The sequence below is a fragment of the Pholcus phalangioides genome, unplaced genomic scaffold (assembly GCF_987345545.1).
Source record: "Pholcus phalangioides strain wild (caught in Gottingen) unplaced genomic scaffold, Ppha-v1.0 ptg000044l_1, whole genome shotgun sequence".
NCBI lineage: Eukaryota > Metazoa > Arthropoda > Arachnida > Araneae > Pholcidae > Pholcus > Pholcus phalangioides.
The window spans coordinates 423,710-450,645 of record NW_028301630.1 but is presented as its reverse complement, the minus strand read 5'-3'; the positions used below and the strand labels follow the sequence as shown (position 1 = coordinate 450,645).

Sequence of the window (26,936 nt, the reverse complement as noted above, 5' to 3'; positions counted from 1 at the left end):
TATAATAATAATGTATGTTATATGGTACCGCGTTTCTTACTTATACGTAATCAAAATATTTCGAACACTTTTTTTCATTCGAAATTGTAGATTAAAAATTAACTTCGGACATCTGTCCTCAAAAACCCAGTTAGAAAGTTGTTGGCCTGTCTCCCCTGAGGCCACCAAAAAAGTCCACGTTCACAAACGTGCAATTTTTGCAAAGATATTTGAATTCAAAATTGGAGGAAAGTCGGTCCCTTATTTATGCTGTTATTTCTCAACTTCAACTTTCCTCCGGTTTTTGAATTCTAATCTCTGCGAATATTGCACTTGGAAACATGGGTTTTTTTGGCCTCGGGAGAGAAAGGGCAACACCTATCTAATTGGGTTTTTGAAGACAAGGTATCCATATAAAAAGTTAATTTTTTTTGTTTTAATAGCTATACAACTCCTTGCAACCTGAATGACTTATCTGAGTTCCATACGTTGCTTGAATACTTTTTCTAACTGGAAGTATGCCACTAGGATCAACTGTTCCCCAGTAAAATGCGGCAAATGGAATTAAGTAATCACCCTGTATAACATATCTAATCGTTTCGTTAAACAAATCAATTTAAATTACAAACTTTTTATGCAAATCTTAATTGGATTGATTGAGTCGATTAACTCAACCAAAATTTTAAACTGACAAATTAACAATTGATATAAATAAATATAAATTAACAATTGATCGTTTAATCGAACTAGACCTAATTTTACTATTTGAAAAGGATTGAGGAAAAAACATTGATTGAAAAAATAATAATAATTAAATTAAGAAAAGAGAACCATTTGAAACTTACACAGGACCAGAAGAAAAAAGAAAAACTGATTAAATAAAGTCATTCCAAAACATAAAGATGATAATCAGCTTGAACAAATACTTACTCAGACATTTCAAATACCAAAATCATTGAGAAACCTATAGAACCACAGTCATGGAAATTAAAATGGCAGGCTTTCACTTTCAAAGCATTCAATCCTGAGGACTTAAAGATGAGGACTTCTGTATCAAAAGTTTCCATCAGCAGCTCATTTGCATTTGACAAAAGGGTAAAAAGAAGAAACATCATGAGACATGACGGAAAAAAAAACACACGCACACACATCCATCCCTTTCACACATAATTAGACAGGACAACACAAAAAAAGACACTAGACAAAAAAAACACACCTATATCTTTCACACATATAATTAGACAGGAATACGCAAAAAACACATATCACAAGACCAGGATAACACAAGCATTCATACCTTTCACACATAATTAGACAAAGACAACACAAAAACACATCACAAGACAAGGACAACACAAGCATTCATCCCTTTCACACATAACCAGACAGGAAAGCACAAAAAGCACATATCACAAGCACACATCACTAGACAAAACACAAAAAACACATATCACAAGACAAGGACAACACAAGCATCCATCCCTTTCACACATAACCAGACAGGACAACACAATAACACATCACAAGACGAGGACAACACAAAAAACACACATCACAACACAAGCATTCATACCTTTCACACATAATTAGACAGCACAACACAAAAACACATCACAAGAGGAGGACAACAGAAGCATACATCCCTTGCACACATAACTAGACAAAACAACACAAAAACCCATATCACAAAACAAGAACAACACAATCATCCATCCCTTTTACACATAATTAGACAGGACAACACAAAAAACACATATCACAAGATCATCGATCCCTCTCACACATAAGACAGGACAACACAAACAACATATATCACAACACAAGCATTCATACCTTTCACACATAATTATACAGCACAACACAAAAACACATCACAAGACGAGGACAACAGAAGCATACATCCCTTGCACACATAACTACACAAAACAACACAAAAACCCATATCACAAAACGAGGACAACACAATCATCCATTCCTTTCACACATAACTAGACAAAACAACACAAAAAGCAATATCACATGACAAGGACAACACAAAAACACATCACAAGACAAGGACAACACAAGCATCCATCCCCAGTGGCGTCGGAGCCGGGGGTGCTGTGGGTGCTCGAGCACCCACGGAAGTTTGTAAAACGGGTCCGAGCACCCACAGAATTGATTCAGAAATCGAAATTTCCTACATGGAACTCAAGACGAGCACCCACAGGTTCGAACACTTCCGACGCCCCTGTCCATCCCTTTCACAGGACAACACAAAAAGAAAATATCACAAGACGAAGAAAACACACATCCATCCCTTTCACACATAACCAGACAAGACAACACAAAAAGCACATATCACAGGCACACATAACTACACTGGACAACAAAAAAAACAAGTATCTCATATTCATGTTTCACACATAATTAGACAGTACAACACAAGATCATAAATGGAATATGCAACACTTACGTATTTCATCTTTAGATTGAAATTTACAGCTGATTTGTGTATATAAAAGACCTAAAAATAAAGTGAAATACGATGTGTTACAATAAATATTAAACACTCGCAATCACATCTGAGTAAGTCTATGGTCACGTGGGTTAAGGCGGAAACACACAACCCTGACGTGACGTGGTACCATACGTTAATGTTTGTGATATAAATTTCTTCTGTAGGTATGTTCGCACTGTGCTGACGTGACGTGGGAATGTGCCAGATTATGAAATCTGACGTAACACGCCTTATTACGTGTCATAAACATATCAAACCTTTCAGATTTTCGTCAATGGCATGTAAAAACGCCATCTTTGTTTTTTTCGATTCTTTTTGCTTCTCGTTCGTGTTTTGATCTTTTTTTTCTTTTCTTGTTTTTATTCATTTGGGTTTTTTTCGTGTTTGCATTTATTTTTGTTTGCATTTCGACGATAAAAGAGGAACTTCTCGAACATGTTTGGTCAAATTATCTGCTGTATGACCTTATCAATGGGCCTGGGTCATAATCCCGACACGGTCGAATTTAAGATTTAGTTTTGCCATATAAGCCGCACTTCGCGCTTTCTGTCGAGATTTGCATTTCTCGTGGCGAGGGCACCGGTAAGAATAATTTGCATCAAATACATTCCATTTATTTGACCACAATTTATTATTCTTATCGGCGCCCTAACGTCCCCTCGCCGCGAGAAATGCAAATCCCGACAGAAAGCGCAAAGTGCGGCTTATACGGTGGAATTAAATTTTGTTAATTCGATCCTGTTGGGATTATGAACGGAACCACCTACCAACACCGTCTATAGTAGAAAGCCTCCGCGCGAAGCTCATGACATCACTGAAGTCTTTCATTTCACCTATAGTCACTGGATGCGCTGCAAAAAATGTAAAGATTTCGCAGACGACGACCTGCTATATCTAATGACAACAGGTTAAATGGACGACTTCAGTGACGTCAAAGCTTTGATAATTAATGTAATTAACTACAGAAAAAACTGAATTTTCCAACCCATAAAATTAACGTATTATCTAAGGGGGTGCGGGGAGAAAAAAAGGTTAAAACCACTGCTTTAAAAGATAACACAATGAACATGTAAACCAGCGATTCCCAACGTGGGCGTTAACGCACCCTGGGGGGCGATGAAATGTTCCGGGGGGGGGGGTAGAAGCTACGGGTATAGCATTGTTTCTCATTGCCAGATCTGTATCCCAGTGCTCCATCTGTCTGGAACATAGACTACAGATATATTATTCTAACTCTGTGGTCTGGAAGCACGTACAGGGTACGCCAATACGCATCTAGACGCGTGATTCACGCATCAAAATTCACTTTCACTCCGAATTTCGTTGAGGATTCGGAAATACTCCTTCAAATTTTAGGTAGTTTTTTTAATAGCGTTATTTCTCATTGATTAAAAAAAATACCCCTCGTTCTACAAAATAACTCTTATAACTTTGGAGAGGAGTGAAATTACTCTCCAAAATTATATTTTCGGATAACACTGAGCACATAGTGTAGTTGAGCGTAATGCAAGTTAGTAGCGATAAAAAAAAATTGTCCGCATGTGGTGAAAAAAACATCATTCATCGATCATCATAAATCTGATGCAAAAGCTCAAGAACATAAATAAAAATTAATCGCTCACTGCGAAAGAAATTGGTGTCAATGAGATAAGAGAAAAAAAAAAAAACCAGCAGGTGACGACCGATTCATATGCAACATATTCCAAAACGTTGGTAGTTGCTTACATTGGGGTGAGAAAAGGAATGCGTTCTGTTGGCAACAGCAATAATGTACATCCTCGTGGCCGCTTACAATGTCAGTTTTGTCACCAGCAAGTTGGCAGATTCTTTCCGACTTCGGAGAGACTAAACATCATAATAATGAAACAAGTAACCAACTCATCACACCACAATTAGAAAATGCTATCAAAGCGTTTGGATTCGACCTATGTCGACCTTCCTAGATACAGTCAAATCTTGATCAGTTGAATGCGCAGCAGCCGACAAAAAAACTTCGAGTTATCGTTAGTTCGACTTATCGGAAATTCCCATTTTAGAGTGGAAAAAAATAAATATTTATTTAAAAAGAAACAGTGCTATTTTTACATACATCGTATTATTAAAACATGTCAAACTAGTAGAGATGAGAAATAGAAATTATAAAAAATATATAAGTTATTCTAATTTAATCATACTTAATTCCTGAATGAGAATATTTAGAAATGAACATATACTGTATTATGGAAACAGACGCGTACATGATACTCCCACAAATCAAACGAATTATAAACAAAGTTTGTACAAGATTATTTTCTGTCAAAAAAAATGCAGTGATTTTTTTATTCTCTCGTTTTGTTCTTCTTTCGTAAGTCATCCACTTTTTGCAAGTAGACAAATCAATCTGCTAAATTCTGCAGTTAAATGCTAAATTCTATATCTTCGACAAAAAAAAAAATCGAGTTATCGTTAATTTGACTTATCGAAATTTCGATTTCAGAATGGGAAAAATAAAAGATTTATTAAAATAACATAGCAATTCTAATGCTAAATGTAGAATTCTATAGCTAAATTCTATTGTTAGAGCTAAATTCTATAGCTAAATTCTATTGTTAGAGCTAAATTCTATTGTTAAAGCTAAATTTTAATGCTAAGTGTTGAATATTGCTCAATGCTGCGTAAATGTTGAATATTGCTCAATGCTGCTTAAATGTTTAATATTGCTCAATGCTGCTTAAATGTTGAATATTGCTCAATGCTGCTTAAATGTTGAATATTGCTCAATCCTGCTTAAATGTTGAATATTGCTCAATGCTGCTTAAATGGCGAATTGACTGTATTTTCTATTCTTCTTCGAGGATTCCATTTTCGTTGTCCGACGGAAAACAAACGCGTGTTTGCTGGGAGCAGAAATACTCTACCGCAAGGGTGCTCAACCTTTGTGGGGATTGCAGGCCACTTCGCTGGTTTGAAAACTCTGTCGGGGACCACTGACGTGATCTGTAAACGTGTCGCAGGTCACTTAAGTGATCTGGTGGTCTGTAAATGAGTCGCAGACCACTTAGATGAAATGAGCATGTGCCGCGGGCCATTCAAGTCATCTGGAACTGCACCGCTGCTCACTTAAGTGATCTAATAATGTGCGACTTGATTCATTTTTACAAAATTTGGTTAGAGGTCGTAGGCCACATCAGACGACTCAAATGCCTGCTGCAAGTACCAGCTCACATACACAAATTCACAAACTTATTCTCAAAAAAAAAAATCTTTATAACGTATAATATATTATCGACGTACTTGAAAATTCAGGCAAAACTTTTTTTTTTGGAGGTGAGGAGAAATAATTGTAAAATTAACGCAAATTTGATAGTCAATGACTATCAATTTATATTCATTTAAAGACAGAAATCATTTCAAAATTGATGATAGTTCATATTGAATAAAAGAAATGATAACCAGAATCACATGGAAATTTATATTTAAAGAAAATAATAATTTCAGAATTAATTTATATAGAAGTGACGCATATTGATATTTGATGAAAAACATTTCAGAATTAACATAAAAACTGATATTTTAGGAAAGCAATGAATTCAGAATTGACGCAAATCGATATTTAGTGAAAGAAGTAAGTTCAGAATTAATAAGTACTTTCAAACTCGATACAAATTGGTATCTAATGAAAGAAATTATTTTAAACTTGATAAAAATTGATATCTAATGAAAGAAATTGTTTCAAACTCAATACAAATTGATATCTAATGAAAGAAATTATTTCAAACTCAATACAAATTGGTATCTAATGAAAGAAATTATTTCAAACTCAATACAAATTGGTATCTGATGAAAGAAATTATTTTAAACTTGATAAAAATTGATATCTAATGAAAGAAATTATTTCAAACTAAATGCAAATTAGTATCTGATGAAAGAAATTATTTTAAATTGATAAAAATTTATATCTAATGAAAGAAATTATTTCAAACTCAATACAAATTGGTATCTGATGAAAGAAATTATTTTAAACTTGATAAAAATTGATATCTAATGAAAGAAATTATTTCAAACTCAATACAAATTGGTATCTAATGAAAGAAATTATTTCAAACTCAATACAAATTGGTATCTAATGAAAGAAATTATTTCAAACTCAATACAAATTGGTATCTGATGAAAGAAATTATTTTAAACTTGATAAAAATTCATATCTAATGAAAGAAATTGTTTCAAACTCAATACAAATTGGTATCTAATGAAAGAAATTATTTCAAACTCAATACAAATTGGTATCTAATGAAAGAAATTATTTCAAACTTGATAAAAATTTATATCTAATGAAAGAAATTATTTCAAACTAAATGCAAATTAGTATCTGATGAAAGAAATTATTTTAAATTGATAAAAATTTATATCTAATGAAAGAAATTATTTCAAACTCAATACAAATTGGTATCTGATGAAAGAAATTATTTTAAACTTGATAAAAATTGATATCTAATGAAAGAAATTATTTCAAACTCAATACAAATTGGTATCTGATGAAAGAAATTATTTTAAACTTGATAAAAATTGATATCTAATGAAAAATATTATTTTAAACTTGATAAAAATTGATATCTAATGAAAGAAATTATTTCAAACTCAATACAAATTGGTATCTAATGAAAGACATTTCGAAACAAGCCCAAACTAATATTAAATGAAAGAAATTATGTAATTCAGAATTAATATTTAATGAAAGAAATAATCTCAGAATAAACGCAAATTGATATTTATTGAAAAATAAAATTTTTTCAGAAGAAAGAATAACAGGAATCATTTCAGAGCCAGGGGCGCATTTATGGTTTAGCCGCCTGTGGGCTACAAAAATTTTGCCACCCTTCTACCATTCCAGCCTAATTTTCCTAACTATTTTTTCCTCGAATTCGCCACCCTGTGCTATATTCTCGATTGGCCTCTCCCCACTCCTGCAAATACACCTGTGTCTCTAAAGCCATTCTTTTAGTCACTCGCGTGCTTGCACACCGTTTTGGTCACACTGTTTTGGCTATAGAAATTTCGCCACACTTCTCCCATTCTATCAATTTTCTTGGTCACTCATATGCTTGCACACGCTTTAGGCCACTTCCTGACCTGGTCCTTTGCTCTGCTGGCCACTCGTTTGCTCACTCACGTGCTTGCGAACTCACTAGATCACTCTTTTGGAAGCTCATTGACCTGGTCCCTTGCTGTCTGGCAGAGGTGGGTTTATTGAGGGTTACAGAAATTTCGCCATCCTTCTCCCATCCTACCATCTTGCTTATCCATTCTTGCTCACTCATTCCCCAAATTTGCCGTTCCCCTCTGAACTTTCCGCCTTGGCCCGATATGCCTGCCCCCCCCCCATAAATACGCCACTGTTCAGAGCTAACGGAAATTCATATTTAATTCGTTTCAAAATGCACAAGTCTTGAATACTTTATGATCCTCGTTTAACGCGGGATTCCCGTCCACCCTCTCATACAGACGTCCCATTGGCACTCGAAAAGATTCGAAAAACCCCTGTGCGACAGGGCCCGTTCTCCCCCCATATCCTGCAGCAGGCAGTAGTATTGGGCTAATTGAATTAGAAAAAAGTGAAGTTTGTGTTTTTCGGGGCTCTTTAGAAGACGCACGCCTGGTGCGCCCGCCATTAAATCCGCCTCTGGCAACAGGGCATCTTTAGCGGGGCTCCTTCTATAGTGAATTTAAAGCGTGAAAAAAAAAGATACATCTCGGGTCTCAGGGCTGGAGCCCAGTCAGCAGTGCCGTCTTCACACTTGGGCCCACCCGGACACAGCCCGGGGGCCTCACAAAAATGGGAGCTGATTGAAATTTTCAGGAATTTTCCACATAGGGCCTCAGAAAAATCACTTGACCCGGGGGCCCATGATGCTCTTAAGACGGCCTTGCCGGTCAGCCCTATCCTCGTGGGGGGGGGGCATGGCAACACCCACTAGAAAACTTAGTAGGTGTTGGCCATGGTCCCAGCCAAGGCCGCCAATAGTTAAGACACGACTGACATGGCCTCCTCGTATCCGGAGCACATGGACGGAGATACGGAGGGCGTGGGGGCCATTGCCCCCCCCCCCCCCAGCGTCAAAGGTGGAGTCGACTGATCTAATGTATATGAATTGACATCATCATCGTGCCCTTACAGACTTCCAAGTCTATCTCCACCTATGCCGGAGCAGGGCCCCTAGATCAAACTTTCAAGGACCCCTTTGATGGGTAATTTATGGCGCGAAAAAACAAAAATGACGAGAATCGTCGAACCTCCTCCCCCCCCTTGTGAAGGGCCATGGCCACTGAAGCAACAAATTAACTTATACCCGGATTATGAATGGATTCGCACGACCCATACATTAAGAACCCCAGAAATAGCCTATGTTGAATAACTTTAGGGGCCCTGAAAATTAATGGGGGTCATCTTCTAGGCAATTTTCAATATTTAACTGATAATAAAAATTATTTCAGAACTCACCCGAAAGGGAAGAACGGAACTTATCAAAATTAATTTTCCTCTTCTGAATAAATCCAATAATTAAAAAATTCACAACTATATACACTTTCGAAAAACAACACTCAAAGCGCGGGAGACAGTACAGTAACGTACGTCACTCGCTAGTGACGTCTGAAGCGCAACTGCGCAGTAGAATTTCTGGATCGTCTGCTCCAAAGCGCTTGAAGAGGAGCTCTCTTCAAGCGCTTTGGTCTGCTCTTGCTCTCTCTCTCGTATACGCGCGGGAAATTTTAAGCACTCTCATTGGTGGGTTTGACCTTCTCTCGCATCCGGGGACTTTTTACTTAATTTGTTTATACTGTGGGGGGAGAGAAACACAAATCGTCTGCTCTGTCGCATATTTTTGGGTGAAAAATATTAAGCCCTTCTTATTGGTGGATTATCATTGCCCCACATCCGGGAATTTGAGTTTTTTTAAAGTTTTTAAATACATTATCAATGAGGAAGAAGCGAGCAGAGAAGGGAACGGGGGGGGGGGGGAGGAGAGTTGCAATACTAGTCACGTGACTCTCCTTCGAATCCATAGCGTAATACAAAAACGTTTTAGGAAATAGTATTAAAATTTTTAATGTATTATTCAAGAAATTACAGTCGAATCTCATTTTAACGAATACCGTTACAGCGAAAAAATCCCGTTTTAACGATCGCTTTTCTAATCCCCCAGATAAGATTACTTAGGAATGAAGCAAAAACTAGGAATTATTTTGTAACGAAATTTCGATGCAACGAAGTGATTTCTCCGGTCTCGTGGAGTTCGCTATAACGGGATTCGACACTGTAGTTGAATCAAAGTTTTCCATGACATTTTAACTGCCCCCCTACCTCCTAACACATATTGGTGGGGATCAGAAACTTACGCGGGAGGGGTGGGGGGGCTCGTGCACCTCCCCCCAGAAGAAAACAATATTTTTATACCTTTATATGTTATTATAATCAATTTCTGTTAGTTCCAATGCTATTTGAAAGGTAAGAACACAAAATTTCTCCTTAAAAAATTCATTGCGACCCACCTTTTAGGCCATATATGGTACACCCTTGACCCACGGACCAAATGTGGCCCTGAAGGTTATGTTTTGTGGCTTGCCCCCCAAACCCAATTTTGTAAAAATGAAGTAAGCGGCACATTTTTACAGATCGCTTAAATGACCCGTTGCACAATTCCAGAGTATTTAAATGGCCCGTGGCACATTTTCAGATCACTGAAGTAGTCCCGTGGGATATTCAAAGATCACTTAAGTAACCCGCGACACAGTTCCAGAACACTTAAACGATCCGTGGCACATTTAGAGATCCCTTGAGTGACAGGTTGCACAGTTTTAGACCACTTAAGCGGAACCCCCCGGTGCGGTTCTACATCGCTCAAGTTACCCGTGGAACATTCCCAGATTACTTAAGTGATCCCTGCATAATTACGGATCAGTTGAGTGATGCGTGGCACAGTTTCAGAGCACTTAAGCGGCCCGGAGATATTTCCCGAGCACTTGAAGGATCTGTGAAACATTTAGAGACCGCTGAAGTGGCTCTGTAAGGGATTTATCATCAGGGAGAATGTTAGTTCAAGTGCCCACAAACTATCGGAACATTTTTGTGCGCACCGAATAGGATGCCATCAAGAATATTTCATATTTTCAAAAGGGTGGTTGATGACGTAAGCATCATCCAAATCCCCCCCCCCTCCTTGTCATCAAAAGTCAGCAAATCCGAAACCCCCCACCCCTATCGAGGGGTTAGCGCACCAACCTCTCGATGAGTATAAGAAACAAGCCTGCCGTTCGGAATCGGCAATAAATTGTGGGTATCAGTCTAACTTAATACTTGAATGGCCCCCTTTCCTTAATTCTGGAATTCTAGCTTCCATTAATTTTGGAATTATCTCTTTTTTTCCTTCATTATTTATTATTTCTTTTTTTTTATCTTTATTATCTTTATATAATTATATTTCATTAATTTCATTATTATCTCTTTCATTAATGCTGAAATTATCTCCTTCCTTAATTCTGGAATATTATCTCTTTAATTAATTCTATTAATTTTCGAAATTTTCCTTTCTGAATTTATCCTGCCCAGGGTTGCAGCTGGGGGGGGGGGGGGGAGCAAGTGGGTCTGGTTCCCGGACGGTGGAACAGAAGTGGCGTCGAAGTCCCTTTTAACCGCTTCTTCTACATGGCAATGGGCATCAAAAATATTTGCACACGTGAACGGGACTTATGGCATGAAAACAGAAAAATAGATTTAATCGTCCAAAAGCTGGAGTCCTGTCAGCTCCACGACTCGCATCGTGAAGATCCACCATCGTCATAGTGGTTGTGGGCTGAAGTTGGTTTTCTGTAGTTCCCAATTTCAAGGCGTGAAATGTGCTTTAAATGCTTACATAAATATACTTTTTTAAACTAATCTAAATCTCTGTATGTTGGAAATGAATAAATTTGATTTGTACAAGATATACGGGAGACTGGATGTTGTGAAGATATTTATTATTTGAGATGTTAATTTTTTAATGAAGGAAAAAACTCATCTCTGCCTCTACCGGGAGTCGAACCCGGGTCCCTCGATTGCCGGACGAGTGCTCTGACCACTAAGCTACAGAGGAGATAGAGATTTTCCTTCGCTAGAGCGTATATATGCCGAACGAAACCGATCAGCTAATAGCTCATGGACGACGAGCCACCAGAGGGCTATATATATGACATGAATGTCGCTCTCCACTTGTTAATACAAGATATACGGGAGACGAACCCGGGTTCGACTCCCGGTAGAGGCAGAGATGAGTTTTTTCCTTCCTTAAAAAATTAACATCTCAAATAATAAATATCTTCACAACATCCAGCAAGAGTGTACCGAATGCTGCTACTTTTGATTTGTCAATTACATAAAACCTTCTACCCCCTCCCCTCTTTCCTTTGTCACCCTTCTTCCCCCCCCCACAACAAATACTAACATTTTTTCCTATATACCCCTCTCTCCCACTCCTTCCTCTTATATTTTTTATCGAAAAAATCCCCATTGCCGAGCTCACAATGGTGAGTTATGGCGGGAACCATCATATTTTGTTTTTTCTCTCTCTCTCTCTTGGTAGCTTTTTCCCTCTCTCTATTCCCTGCTGTTAAAAAAATGCTTTTTTTAATGTCTGTTTTGACCTAAACTTCCCAGGTTTGATTTGGTTGTTGACACTCGTCATAACAACCCCAATCGTCCTGTCTAAAACGGAAAGGATGTTGCTTCGAACCGAAAACACACATATAGGATAGTCGTTATATGAAAACATTTGAAACTTACTTTTCCTACCAGTTGTTGTAATGGAATGATCGCTATAACAATCATCGACCATCCATATAAGTATGGTGTTTTGTTGATTTATTAAACAAAGAAGTATAAGAACAGCGATAAATATTTATTTTTCCCAGTATCATCTACAAATTGTGAGAGCGATGACCACAACGCTTAGTTTTTCTTCTTCCTCTCTGTGGGCAGAGAGTCCTCATATTCCTGGATGAGTTGCTGTTGCACATCTTGTTGCGCTGGTGAGTACCTGGAGTATTCCATACTGTATTCGCCTTTACCCTGAGTGGCGGACCTCAGTTCAGATGCATATCCGAACATTCTGTTCAAGGGAACCTTCGAAAAAAAAAAGGTATTTAGCAAATTCAGAGTAAATGTTTTATAACACAGTGATTCTCAATCTTTCTGAACACCTCTTCGGCAATTTTTAGCAGTAATTAGAAAAAAAAACTGCATTTGAAGCAATAAATTGCAATTTTTGGCAAAAAATGTAGTGATATCCCTTATTTACGATAGCAATTTCCTGCTTTTATCGCAATTATGTATGGTGAATTTATATATATATAAGTATGAAGATATAATTTTGTTTGAACCCACATGGATGTTACTAATACAGTCGAATCCCATTTTAACAAATACCATTATAGCGAAAATCCCATTTTAACGAACACTTTTCTAATCCCCCAAATAAGTTTACATAGGAACAATGCTATGTAACCTGGAATTCCCTTATAACGAAGTGATTCCTCCGGTCTCTTGACATTCGTTATAACAGGATTCGACTGTATCAGTTAGGGGTCATTGAAGTATTACACCAGCATAGATGGGGGGGGGGAATTTGGGTGATGTTTACGTCCTCACCACCCTTTATAATAATAATAAATACTCTTAATTGCATCTTATTCGTGTGCCAAAAAAGAGAAAAACCTTTTGTTCTAGTTTGTGGGCACCTGAACTAACATTTCCCCTATAGTGATAAATCCCCTACAGATCTACTTTAGTGACTTCTAAATGTTTCACGGATCCAAGTGATCTGGAAATGCGTCCGGGCTACTTAAGTGCTCTGGAACTGTGCCACACATCACTCAAGGGATCTCTAAACGGCCACGGATTGCTTAAGCATTCTGGAACTGTCGCGGGTTACTAAAGTAATCTGTGAATGAGCCACAGGCCTACTTATGTGATCTGAAAATGTGCCACAGGCTATTTAAATGCTCTGGAATTGTGCCATGGGTCACTTGAGCGAACTGTAAATGTGTCGCTTAGTTCATTTTTACAAAATTAGGTTTGAGGGGGAGGAGGGGGGGGGCACACATCAGATAACCCCCTTAGGTCCACATTTGGGAAACGGGTCAAGGATCTACCATATATGGCTTTGAGGGTGAGTCGCCATGAATTTCTTAAAAAGAAATTTTTAGTTCTTAACTTTCAAATAGCACCCCGTACATTTCTGATCCTACCAGTGCGTTAGGTGGTGGCAGAGCTGACGAAATTTTACTGAAAAGGGGAGGTCAGACTTTTGCTGACGGGAGAGGGGGGGTCAAACTATCTAAAAATTTGCTGACGCAATACATGAACGGCCCTTTACAACAGATAAATAATTTTATCAAGTCTGCCTGCGTACCACCTATGCAATAGCCACAGACTATAGGTAGAGAAGCACTGGTTTATAACAATTAGTTTTTTTCAAATGTAAACACAATATTAGAACTCGAAAGACAAAAAAAAAACTACTCAAATGTTGAGAAAAAATATTTACCTCGGATATGATGATACTCCAGTTCTCGGCAGAGTCTATTGATACAACTAAACCAGATCGCTTAGTCAGCTGAGAAACGATACTGCCTTGAAATTCAATGGGAACGACAACCTCGACCAGCATTATTGGCTCCAATATGTGCCAGTGACCTCTTTCAAAAACTGCAACACATTGAAAAATTTAGCGATAGTCGTTATGTGAGTGAACAGCATGGGTAGATACAGAGTAATGGGGGTTTTTTTTTTTTGAGGGCTGGATAAAACTTTCCTGAGGGCCAGATTTGCCCGTGGGCTGGAGTTTGTGCACCCATGCTCTGAACTGCTAATACATGTTAATTATTAAGAAGTCACCAACGAATAAGGCAAATACACGAAAAATGCACAAACTCCTAATGCATTTTTGACATACAATGGGTATTGTCTTTGTAGGGAAAAATATTCAACCACTTATCACACTGACCGCGGGTCCTACTTTGATTGGATACTAAATCTTAACTCTTGGTTGCTCAGCAGAAAAAAGTATGTCTCTTCCCATCAAACGTTGTGATCAGAATGAAGCTGAGAACCTGTGTGTAAGTCTGATGCACTGTCCTGATTAGACGCTTGAGAAATGGAACTACCCGATTGGTGTATTAGAATTTTCTTAGAATTCCGTTTGTAATGAATCTGGTGGTTGTATTCATCGACAGAGTTTTACTGCAATCGAAGGTTAAAGTATAAAAGATCAACACAGGTGAGTTAAAATCCAGAATTTAACCAATCTGTTGTGATCTCTAATCTTTGAACCTGCAATCGCAGTTAAACTCTGTCAGTGAATACAGCCATAAGCCATGCCGCTGGGCAACCGAGAGTTAAGATTTAGTATCCAATCCACCTGGGATCCTCCTTGGTCAGTGCAATAAGTGGTTGAATATTTTTCCTCTGAAGACGTCACCCATTGTGTGCCGAAATAGACTTTGTGCATTTTTCGTATATATATTTGACTTATTCGTTAGTGACGTCTTAATATTCTTGGGCAAAGTTTCTCTACTTTTCCACATGTTATATATAATTACACCTTCTTTCTTAGAAACATCCCGATATCAGATCTCAGATTCACAGACAGAATTAATATATCCTTAATTTTTACCTTGCCTCATCGCTCCTTGAGCAGCTTGAATGAATGATATTTCGTTTGAATCAACGATGTGATGAGCGCCTGCAAAGAACGACAACACATTACTCAAATCTGATAATGAATGATGCCTTTATTCTGAAACTCACACAAAGCACATCTCATTCTATACAGCAATGCCCCGGCTAACAAATTTTCCACTAACAATGATTTTTTTTCGTGATTTTTCTGCCTTGGCTAACGAATACTTTAGTTGATATGGATGCACATGCTAACCTAACACAGACATTTTGAGTTCAATTTTCGTGCCAATCATCATCAGAGTTTCTTTCACTCGAGCCCGATTGACTCATGTCCATCTTGGGATCTTTTTCCCTCACACACATGTACTTCCGCTTCTCTATTTTCTAAAAGTTTTTGATCCATGTCATGTGAAATGAGAGATTTACTAATATATAATGCATTTAAAAAAAAAGAGATCATATGCAGATATCTTTTAGAAGGAAAAGGATCCTGTTCCACTGCATAGGACCCCTTTATCCTATACAGAGAAGCACACATTATTTCTGTGCAAGATTCTCAGCATCAAACTGAATAGTAGGGTGGCCCTTATTTTTTAACTTTTTAAAGGTTAAGCTCCCACCCCCTCTCATCTTGTTCAACAAAAAAAAAACAATGGGTGCAAAATTTCAGCTCAATCGAACAACTGCTATGCAACCCTCAATTGCCTTGAAGTTGGAACATAATAAACAATGTTAATTCCTTATAGGCAATGACCAATTCTGTTCAAAAGCGGTATACTCTTCCCCATCTCGACTATCATCTTCTTTTCTACGAGAAATTTGTGAGGACCCATCCAGGCAACCTCTGCGATTGTTTAAAAACATTCTTCCAAAAAAAAAAAAAAAAAATGACAGAAATGACTTGGTAACAAAAGCAATTTTTGGCCAAAACAGCGTACTAGCAACCACAGATAACTCTTTTCTGTTCTCCTCTCAATATATATTACACTCTTTTTTTTTTTTTTTTTGGAGTCTTCCACAGTCCAGTCTGTCAACTCTCTTCGACAACACACAAAGCAAATAAGACGACATGTAGGTTTTGAAGAATGACACTCTTTCCAGACCCACATTCAAAAGCACAGTTGCAAATGTGTAAATTACAACGTCCAATATAAATAAGTCAAGGGGAAGTGGATGGTTTTACTACTGCATTGTCCATCCTGTTTTTAAAGGGATTTGTTTAGATGCCTACTGTTCAATGTCAGTGTAGTCGTTTTTAACAAATGAAGCATCTTAATTTCTAACTCTTTGCTGAGCGTTGTAAATATTGTTTATGCCTCTGCGTGTCCTAAAAGTAGAGAAGACAATTGAATGCTATTGGGTATCATCAGAGTCACAAAACCCAGAATAGGCCTACGTATCCAACTGCTTTGTTACGCAAACTGTTGTTTCACCTATACACAAAATGTAAACCAGAATGATGAATGAATGATTACTGTCCAAGAACATGAAAAAAGTATAGTGAATACAATATTATTTAATAAACCAAATGGTCCACATACACCTCCACCGCACAAATAACCTGGAAAAACAATACAATTTCTGTTTTGGCAGAATCATTAGTTGCAATCTACTACATTTGCATTATTTGGTGATGATTCCCTTCTCAATGGAAATCAAATTACATGAATTTTGTTGATAGGATTTGGTAAAAAGTAAGGCAAAACCTAGAAAGTAGGACATTTTACCAAAAAGGTAGGACAAGTGGAAGCCCTGAATCTACCTTTCTAACTAGAATCATCTTTCCATATTGAAGTGACTTTTTCGAGGAAATCGGTGCTGATAGAAAATCTTGTGAAGAATTTGTCTTTTGTAACGCTTGGTACAAAAACAAACTTGTAAAGGAATAAAAAAATCATTTTGATGCAGAATGTGCCTCTTCGGTTGATTTTTTCTTCATCTTCTTCACCTTTGACTGCTTCCAGTAGAATATCTGAGCCATATTTGTCTTAACCACTGTTGAATTGAAACACTGTCATCAAATAATGATAGAGCCAGAGTTTTGGAAACTAAGTACCCCAGAGATGGTTGGAGAGTTTCCTCGCAGTACCTTACTGATTTCTGGATCTATATATCCTGATAATTTACCAGTTGACACATGAATAGGAAATCACGATAAGATGCTTTAATACAAACCCATTCAGTGTTACAATAACATTCTCACAATAGATGAAACTCTGAAACAATTTACTTTAGGCCAGGATAACACTGTAAAAGTTTTAAAAAAGTTCTTTAATAAAACTTAAAAAATACAACCAATAAGCATAGCTGATCAAATTGGATTGAATGTAATAGATGATCTTATTGGTTGCATTTTTCAAGTTTTATAAAAGGATTTTTTTCAAACTTTTATAGTGTAATCCCAGCCTTACAGATCCTTGTCACAGAGACCGTAAAAACTACCCAACTGCTACTAAATCTTCTCTTAAACAGGGATCACACATAAAAGTTTGATAAAAGTACTTATACAAAACTTATATAAAAATGACACCAATGAGATTATTGATTACGTTCTAGAAAATACAACTGATGACCTTATTGGTAGCATTTCAAGTTTTATAAAAGGACTTTTATCAAACTTTTACAGTGTAATCCCGGCCTTAGGAAAAAATAATGTTCGTTTGTTTGTATTATGTTTCGATTGTGTAAAAGTTATTGCTGTAGGCAAAAATGTGTTTCTTTTATAGAAGTTGTGTGTGTTATTAAGAAGAACCTAATGCTTCTCAAATTTTTCATGCTATTCCAGGTATTTTTCGAATTGAGACAAATTTTTTTTGGGAAATTGGATTCAAAATGTTTTTAAGCAACCGCTGGGGTTGCTCGTATGTGTCCCCATAAATTTTTGTACAGAGAAAAGACGAAGATGGTGGAGATAGGGAAGAGTATACCACTTTTGAACAGAATTAATCATTGCCTATAAGGAATTAACATTGCTTACTATGTTTCAACTTCACTGTGTTTGAGAGTCACCTAGAAGTTGTCCAATTGAGCTAAAGTTTTACACAGATAATATTTTTTGTTGATTGAAAGAGGATTACGGTGGTAGAAGCAGCAAAATTTTAACGTTCAGAAAATTACCTGTCGCTAAGAATCACCCTACTGAACAGTCTGGACTTTCTTTTCTCATCTGTATGTATCAGTGCATAGAAGTGAACTGACTAAATCCTTGACCTAACTTGGTTGTGTACATACTGCGAAATGAAAAGATTTTCAACATCACTCTGTAATTCCCATTTATCCAATTTCAAAGCTGTTTATTTTATCCTTTAGTCAGTTTTTCTAGCGCGTCCTTGGTGCATTACAAAAAAACCAACTTTAAATTTTGGGCAGTACCTGCAGCAAATTAAATGATTTTCCCATAGAAACCTATGGGGGTATCACAGCTAACGAACATGATTCCGGACAGAAAAAATTTATCTTCATTGGCCGAGGTTGTCACTGTACAGTCAGAGAGAAAAATAAGAATCGAAACACAAGTCATCGATACTTACCATCCAGTAGCACAAATTCTATGCCAGACACTTTGTGACCAGAAAGAACACCTTTCTCAATTTCCATGAAGAAACCCTATGTGATGTAGAATTTCATGAACATATTAGTCATGAAGACGTTAAGACATGTTCAGAAAACTCTATAAGGCAACGGATGATCAGTTCTGCAATTAAAATAGGTTGCAAAAATGTGTAATATTATGAATAAATTTGTCGCCGTTTTTTCAGGAGTATTTCTTTATTTTTTTATAAGGTGTTGCCGATTTAAATTTTATGTCAACAAAAACATTTCCATCAATTTTCCCCCTCTCCAAAAATTATGTAGAATAGAGGGATTCAACCATTCAAACAGCATGGGCCAGGGCTGGAAGTAGAGAGGGGGGGGGGCAATTTTAGGAGAGAAAAAGAACATCAATTATAAAATTATCAAATTTGAAAGTTGTGGGAGTGGCAAAAATCCTAGGAACAGTCCTGGCATGGACTGTATATAAAAATTCAAAATCAATAGCTTACTATCCGAGGATGATGTCACTCTCCACTATCCATACAAAGGTTTTAACAGCTGGCTGATGCGAAGATATATTTAGGAAAGAGAGAAAACTCAACTGCTCTTGTGGGAAATCAAACCCACATCCTTTCACTTTCCAGGTGAACGCCCTAGACTACAAAGGCAACAAATATCTTAATCTTTCCTAGGAGCTTGTATGCACTGAATGGGTCCATACATAAATGGTCTCGAAGGAAAGATTGAGATATTCGTTTCCTTTGTAGTCTAGTACCCTAAGGCAGTGTTTCTCAACCGCCAGGCCCTAACACTAGTCACACCGAGCTGTGAGTGATTCCCAGAATTTTGTTTTTCCCATCAATTTCTCATTAGTTGGGTGTGTGACCGGCCTTTCACTTATGCAATAGAGATTTACCGGACCGCTGGCTTCCAAAGATTGAGAACCACTGGTCTAGGGTGTTCACCCGGAAAATGAAAGGATATGGGGTTCGATTCCCCGCAAGAGCAGTTGAAATTTCTCCCTTTCCTAAATATATGTTTGCATGAGCCAGCTGTTAAAAACCTGTGATAAAAAATAATATAAACTGTGATGATTCATTCCATGATAACTCATTCACATAAAAAAAGGCATAAATCTGCATTCAATCAATAATGTAATACAATAGTAATATCTACGCATAGAAGATCGATTTTCTGTCTCTGCGTGCATATGTTCTCTTCTCCATACAAATCTACAATTTCAGACTGATTGTCACCAAATTTGGTATATAGGTTATACAGTTAAAGTGTATAATTCAGTGATTTCATAGAATGACTTGTTAAAGTGTAGATTAAACGTGTTATTTCACCCTTTTAACCAGCTCTATTCTATATATAAGATAACTGAATTATACACTTTAACGGTAACATATATACCAAACAAGGTCCAACTTGAATGAAAGGCTACTTTAATAGTTCGTCAGAGCAGGGCAAAAAAAAAAAAAAAAAAAAAAAAAAAACACTGTTGGCAAAAATGGTTCATGAGCCTCAACAAAGACTTCTTTCAGAATGTTTACATTGGTTACTGTAAACATTCAAGCAGTGAAGAAACTATGGTTCCAAAAAATGTGTTTCAGACATGTTCATCCTTTCACAATGGTTTGTAGCTTCCCTTATGGTCCCAGTATATGAAGAAAACACGGGCAGCACTAGGCATTTTTGTTAGTAATAGATAATACAATAATGTCAAAGTGAATATACACAATGCAATAACTTCACAAATTAACCTACTCTACAACAATGAGAAAAAGACCAGCGCTATTGTTTAGGACTCGTTATTATGTGTCTGCTCACCAGAATCTTTTTCTTTTTGTGAAATTCAACTTTAAGGCCAGGATTACACTATAAAAGTTTCGTAAAAGTACATTTATGAAACTTGAAAAATTCAACCAATAAAAACATCAGTTGTAGTTTGCTTCTTAATGCAACCTATAACCTTATTGGTTGAAATTTTCAAGGTTTATAAATGAACTTTTATAAAAGTTTTCAAGTGTAATCATGAACCTAGAAAAAGTAACCTATCCAATGTGGCATTTGCTTTTGCCTGCTTTTGAGGATTTCTCGACAATGGGACATTGCATTGTCATTGGACAGAATCATTTTTTGTATCGCTACAGATTTATATAGGTGGTTCTTTTCTACAATATACATGATAAGTTCAACGTTCACTTTTACCACGTCAAACATGTACCTAGCAATTGAAGCAGAAGCCTCAATTTCCTCTCTCCCCCCCTTTCATTGCAGACTTGTTGGTAGATTCTTTAAACATTGGGTAACTTCTCATTTTTGAATGGTTAAGCAGGAATTGTTTGCTTATTAATAGCCGAATTCATATACTGAAGTGGGGAGGGGTGGCATTGTTGTCTTAAGGCACGAGCACAGCCCCTAGGGCCTCAAGTGCAGAAAAAGCCTCACGAAAATGAGATCTAGTCAAAATTTTGACAGTAAAGATGTAAATTGCATAGCAAGTATTTCTGGCCAGGTGTGGGGAAGGGGGGGGGAGAACAGAAAAACCACTTTGCCAAGGAACTTCTGATGCGTTAAGATGCCCTCAAGAGAGGGAGGTGTTACTGCTTCCATTCAGAAATATACAGAAAATAGTAAACATCTCAAGGATTGTTTCCTTTTTGTCCCTATAGTGGCATCATCTATTGGGAAAATAGATGTTACTAAGAATGTGAGTGCAGGCGTCCTCTTTTCTCATTTTTTGAATTTGGTAACCCTATAGGGAGATGTTTGTGAAAATTCTGGACAGGGAGCTATTGTGAAGGGTGAAAAAAAGATATCCCCCCCTTGTTATCTATGGGACAATATCGATTTTGAGGAATAACATTGAGAATTAATTGTGTTTTTCGTTCATACTTTGGGAAGCTTTTCAATGCTACTAGTAACACTTGAAATCGATAGAACAGCCATGTTGATACATTGTTTCAACAGTAGTTCAGCAATCAGTGTGCCTTGGCATTTCATAGTACTGCTAACATCCATTGAAATATTCTGAAATTGGAATTTAATTTGCAAGGTGGCGGGAACATAAAAAAAAATTGATGATTTCTTCCGTTTTCTATAAGTTAATGGCGCAATTTTTTTTTTTTTGTTGATGATTTTATTTTGATACCGCTTGGTGGAACTTTTCAATGCAGACATTTTTAACAGCATCACATTTTTATTGTTCGATCCAAACAACTGAAGCTAGAAGTAATTGTTGAAACAGGTAAAACTGTAGTTTTGTCACATTGTTGGTATGTTATGCTTGCACCAAGACTACAACTGGGAGCAGGGGGAAAGCAGGCCTGGTGACCTTACAGAAGGATGGGTAAGAGAATGCGGAATTCACAATTCCCATCAACTTGGCACTTTTCTGTGTCGAGTCACATGCGAAGACACAATCTCTTTGGCAAACGTTGGCTCTTATTCATGAGCTAACCGTTCAAAGCCACATTTAATAATGTAGTCACATAGCTGCCAACTTTAAAAAATTTAAAGTGTGACTATTAGAAAGGTTTTTTGCGGATCCAAATTACATACAACGATAAATATAAAAGATAAAAAAAAAACAATGTAGGGATTTCTCCCTTTTGTCAAAATGTGACATCGTGCAAGTCATCGTCGATTCGCACCAAGTTTCCAATCATCACCAACCGGTACATTAAATTACCTGCCATTTCTACTCAAATCAAATATCGCCAATGAAAAAAAAAATTGTCATACTGAGCCCTGAAACGAGACATACAGACTCAATGGTACATATGGTCATCACACTAGAGGGACCAAAATCCCTTGCTTGCTCCGGCTGACAAAGTATCTAGTTGCTGCCCAGCATATGGTCAAAGTAGATACAAATTATCTCAACAATATCGGATATCAAAAAACCGAACTAATGCTGGCTGTTTGGCAAATTTTGTCCCTCCTCCGAAAATCATGTATTTTTTTCCTGATTTGACATAATGGCGACCATTTATATTATGCTTGTGATGTCATTTCAGTGATAAAAATGAAAGCAACAGTAATTTTTCCAGGTAAATTCTTTGGAAATAATTTTTTTTCCCCTAAAAGTAGGGATTTTTTACAAACACGGACAAAGTTTGGGAGTCCGTCCGGGAGATGGAGTAGAAATTAAAAATTCAGGAGTGTCTCACAAAATTTGGGAAACTCTGTAACCATGCAATCATCCCACACTTCATCTTCAAGCCGAATGATGGAGGGAGTTGCTTTGATGACCCCATCTCAGGCTTTATCGATGATCTTGAGTCAGTGCAAGATATGAAAATGGTTTTTCCAAAACTATCAGATGGTAAGGTTTGCTGAAGATTACATGTAATCCTACAGTATGTGTGTGAGGGGCCGAAAGCAAAGAACCATCAGTTCAATCATGATCATATAAACAAAGCACAAAATCTCAACTCCTAATGTGAGAATCATCATTCGTTTATTGAGTCAAAATTTTTGCTTGCATATAAAAGAACTGCTAAACCGCACCTTGTCCATATTCCTGTATGGACAAGGGTGCATATGGAATGTACACATAACAAATGGGTGCATATTGGAATGTGTGTGTGTGTGTTGTGAACCTAAAATGGAGTGTTTCTTAGGAATGCTTGTCATGCGTTCAGGTGGTGCTGCCATCTGCCTTTCAAATTCGGAAGCAGAAAACTCAGCAGGTTGTGTTGTTTGCAGGTCTCATTGCTTGTTGTGTCATGCATGAATTTTTCAAATAATGTAGGTCTGATTGCTCTTTGTGGAGAGGCTTTTTAAATGGGAGATCGGTTTGCGTTTGCCCCCTTTGATGCTATATATATATATATATATATATATATATAATTAATATAACAATGCAATGAAAGAAGAAAACTCACCTTTTCGATAGAAGGAATGAATGGCCTTGGTACGTTTGTACCTGAGGTTAAATCCGTGAATATGACTTGAGTGTTCTTGGATGCGGGAAGAGGCTAAAAAAATAATTAATTCTAATTAATCATGTGCTGTTATAATAACTGGAAGATTTGCCGATAGGGCCCAACTAGATGCTTGGTTAACTGGCGCAAGCACATATTTTGGTGCCCCCCTTGTAATGTTCAAAGAGAGGGTAAAAGGTGAAATTTGCACCACCTGCTTCCCCCCCCCCCCCTCCAGTTGTAGCCTTGCTTGCTAATTTATATATACACAGACCTCTAAACTCACAGAAGGTAAAAACCCTGTAACTTCCTTATGATAATTCTGCAATTCACTTAGAAATCTGACATTTCTGGATATTATGTCAAGACAAGCTCAGAAAGAAAAGTAATCTAGTCTCCGCTGACTCAAACCCAGGTCCTCTTGCAAACCAAGCAAGCGCACACGCTACTATATATACTACTTAGGGGTGGTTCAAGTATTACGTCATCATCGATGGGGGGGGGGCGGGTTTGGATAATGCTTATGTCATCAATCACCCTTTATGAAAATATGAGTTGGATTCAGAGGGCAGAGCTGATTATGAAATTTTGCTGACGGGGGGGGGGGGGGGGGTCAAAAGTGGGCAAAAATTTGCTTATGTAACACTTGAACGGCCCCTTAGGGATGAGACGATTTGTGATTTAGCTGAATACTAAAATATTCAACTAATGTTTCGGCTGAATATTGAGTATTTGGCAGCCGAATATCAATTTTCAGAAAATTCATCACAGTTATAAATAAAATTGTTGTTGCATGTTGCAACTTCTGGCTGAGGGTGCAGGTGTAGCTCAAAATATTATAAACAGTGGTCAGATTACAAACTTTGGTGAATTGCAATCTCCAGCACATTCCCTATATGTTAGAAGTTCCTCAGGAATATTAACGGGGGGGGGGGAAGGCACGTTTGGTTTAATAAAGCTGAATTGCAAGCACATGTACATCATGACCATGGCATACTCCGATTCTGTTGTTGAACAACAATTTTTGTGCTTCCAACCTCAGGTTGGACAACATATTTAACATTTCTTAAGTAAGTTGTAGTTATTTGTTCAATTACTTCGTTTTTTGTGATGTTTCCATGAATTATGAAATCATGAAATGCTATAATTAAGGTATCATTTTGCCATGACTGGCTATTGTTTCCATTCTGCGAGCAAATTTCCCACATGTTGGATGATGCCATTAATTTTACATTTTCAAGTATTTTTCTCCCTTTACCAAATAAAATTGCATTTTTTCAGGAATATTCATGCCAATTTTCAAGTCATTTTGACAATTGTTCTTTTTTTACAGTGTTTTGAAATCAGAACCTTAGTTATAATCACCCTGTATATCGTAAATCATTGCTAATTAATCTGCATTATTTATGCTTCATTAAATACATTATATTCATTTACTTTTTATTACTTTTTGCAAAATAGTTTCCTAATTAAGCACACTGAAAGTAACTGGAGAAAAAAACCTTTATATACTATATGATTAATAACAACATTGAAAGAATTTTCAAACACACAGTAATCCATTGAGTTGAGCAAAAAATAATTAAATTGCAAAAGATGGTTTTTGTTAAAATGCAAGAAATTTTTGTTGATTAATTAGTATGGGAATAGTGTTAGTTACATTAATAACCATTTTATTTTAGTTAATTATTAGAAGTTTGATTTTTTAGAAATTTCATTGTTTTTAATGTTAATACTATTTAAAACAAAAAACCGGTTTAAACCAAAAAAACCTGGGGGTGTACCACCTTCTGATTTTTAATAACCAATCATCCATACGTAAGAATCGGTTCGTAAGAATCACGTTAAGAATCGAGCTCCGAATGCAACCACGATGTGATTGTTAAAAGTTATTCTTAAGGTCACGTGACGATGGACAGGCCGATAAATTTCCCTTTTGGGGAATTTCTCCATTGGCCAATCAGCACCTAGCTAAAAATTAACAACAGCTTGTTGTTGACAAGATAAGGAGGAAAAGAAATTTTAGAGCGACGCTAGCCTGAAAAAATGGCGGAGATTATTTCAGCAAATGTGAATACGGTTTTGAAGAAATGATAAATACATAATATTTTTTTAACATGTTACAGTAAAAAACAAACATATTCATACTTAATCATCCGATATGATTCGAATCAAAGATTCATCCCACGTTCACTGGGATGGATCCCTGCCACCCTCCATGAAGAGGGGCTATGCTATATATGTTATGGTGAAAGTGATAAAGAGCTGCGGTTATTATATAAATAATCACCGGCCATTTCGGTAAGTTTGATAAATTTTGCTCATATACCGTGAATCTATCACATTTGTAGGTCATTATGCATAATTGTCAAACCATGGTTAATGCGATAAATGAATCATCGTTGTGTTTACATTATGTATGTAAGTGAAGCTAACATTACATGACTAACAATAATTTTTATAATATGCTTCATGTTTCTTTAAATTAATTGTCATGGCGAAATGAACGTGGTACTGTACATGTATTGCATAGCTGCTTCGTGGCCGAATAAAAATAATATATAGTGATCAGATAATACACCAATATTAAAAATGGTCATCGCTTCTGTAATGTTGGCTTTTTCATGTACACCAAAGTACGTGAAAAAAACAAACGCAGCAGCAGGTTAATAATGATTTTTAACTTATGTAAAATTATATTTCGGCCGATTAAAGCTTTATCTCACATATTTTGTGGGCGAAATTCAATTTTCTCTCAAGTTTTAAACTAATAAAAAATTTCAAATCATATATGATTTGAATTTAATAATTCCATAATATGAGTTAATATTAAGTTCCCATAATATGAAAAAAATTGTGTTTACGACTCATCGATCATGATATTTATGGATTGAAAATTTGAGAATTATGCATAATCACTGGTAAATGTGATAAATGTGGCAAAATTTATCAAACTTTATTGAAATAATCCGATATTTTATCACTATTATCAACATATATGTGCTGTATATAGACTCTAACACTGTTTTCAACTCTCCCACACAACCTTCAGATAACTTTTCGATAATTTAAAAAGTCTGACGAATTCCTTATTTTGAAATAAAAATGCATTGTTAATTTTTTTTTCCATTTTTTAAAATATGAATCATAGAAAACTTCTATTAAAGAAAGAATTTAAGTTATCTCGCATAGAAGAAAAAAAATGTTTACTAAGAATCAAGCTAAGAAGTGGGTAGCCTTGGTTCTTAACTCGATTCTTAACTATGGAACAAAAACGATTCTTAGTTAAGAATGTGGT

At 36.6% G+C, this 26,936-nt stretch overlaps 1 protein-coding gene across 2 annotated transcripts in view; it reads right to left on the bottom strand.

The window, feature by feature from the left end:
• Positions 1 to 12,366: 12,366 nt before the first annotated feature.
• The window catches only part of mEFG1 (mitochondrial translation elongation factor G 1), a 34,081-nt gene continuing 19,511 nt past the window's right edge, over positions 12,367 to 26,936 (bottom strand). For both annotated transcript variants that reach the window (XM_089255664.1, XM_089255663.1), the window contains exons 14-18: positions 23,600 to 23,692; positions 18,701 to 18,776; positions 15,163 to 15,231; positions 14,035 to 14,195; positions 12,367 to 12,611 (exon numbers count right to left, since the gene is read on the bottom strand). In XM_089255664.1, the coding sequence (XP_089111790.1) occupies positions 12,438 to 12,611; positions 14,035 to 14,195; positions 15,163 to 15,231; positions 18,701 to 18,776; positions 23,600 to 23,692 (573 nt within the window). In that variant the 3' untranslated portion in view covers positions 12,367 to 12,437. The remainder of the gene's footprint in view (positions 12,612 to 14,034; positions 14,196 to 15,162; positions 15,232 to 18,700; positions 18,777 to 23,599; positions 23,693 to 26,936) is intronic.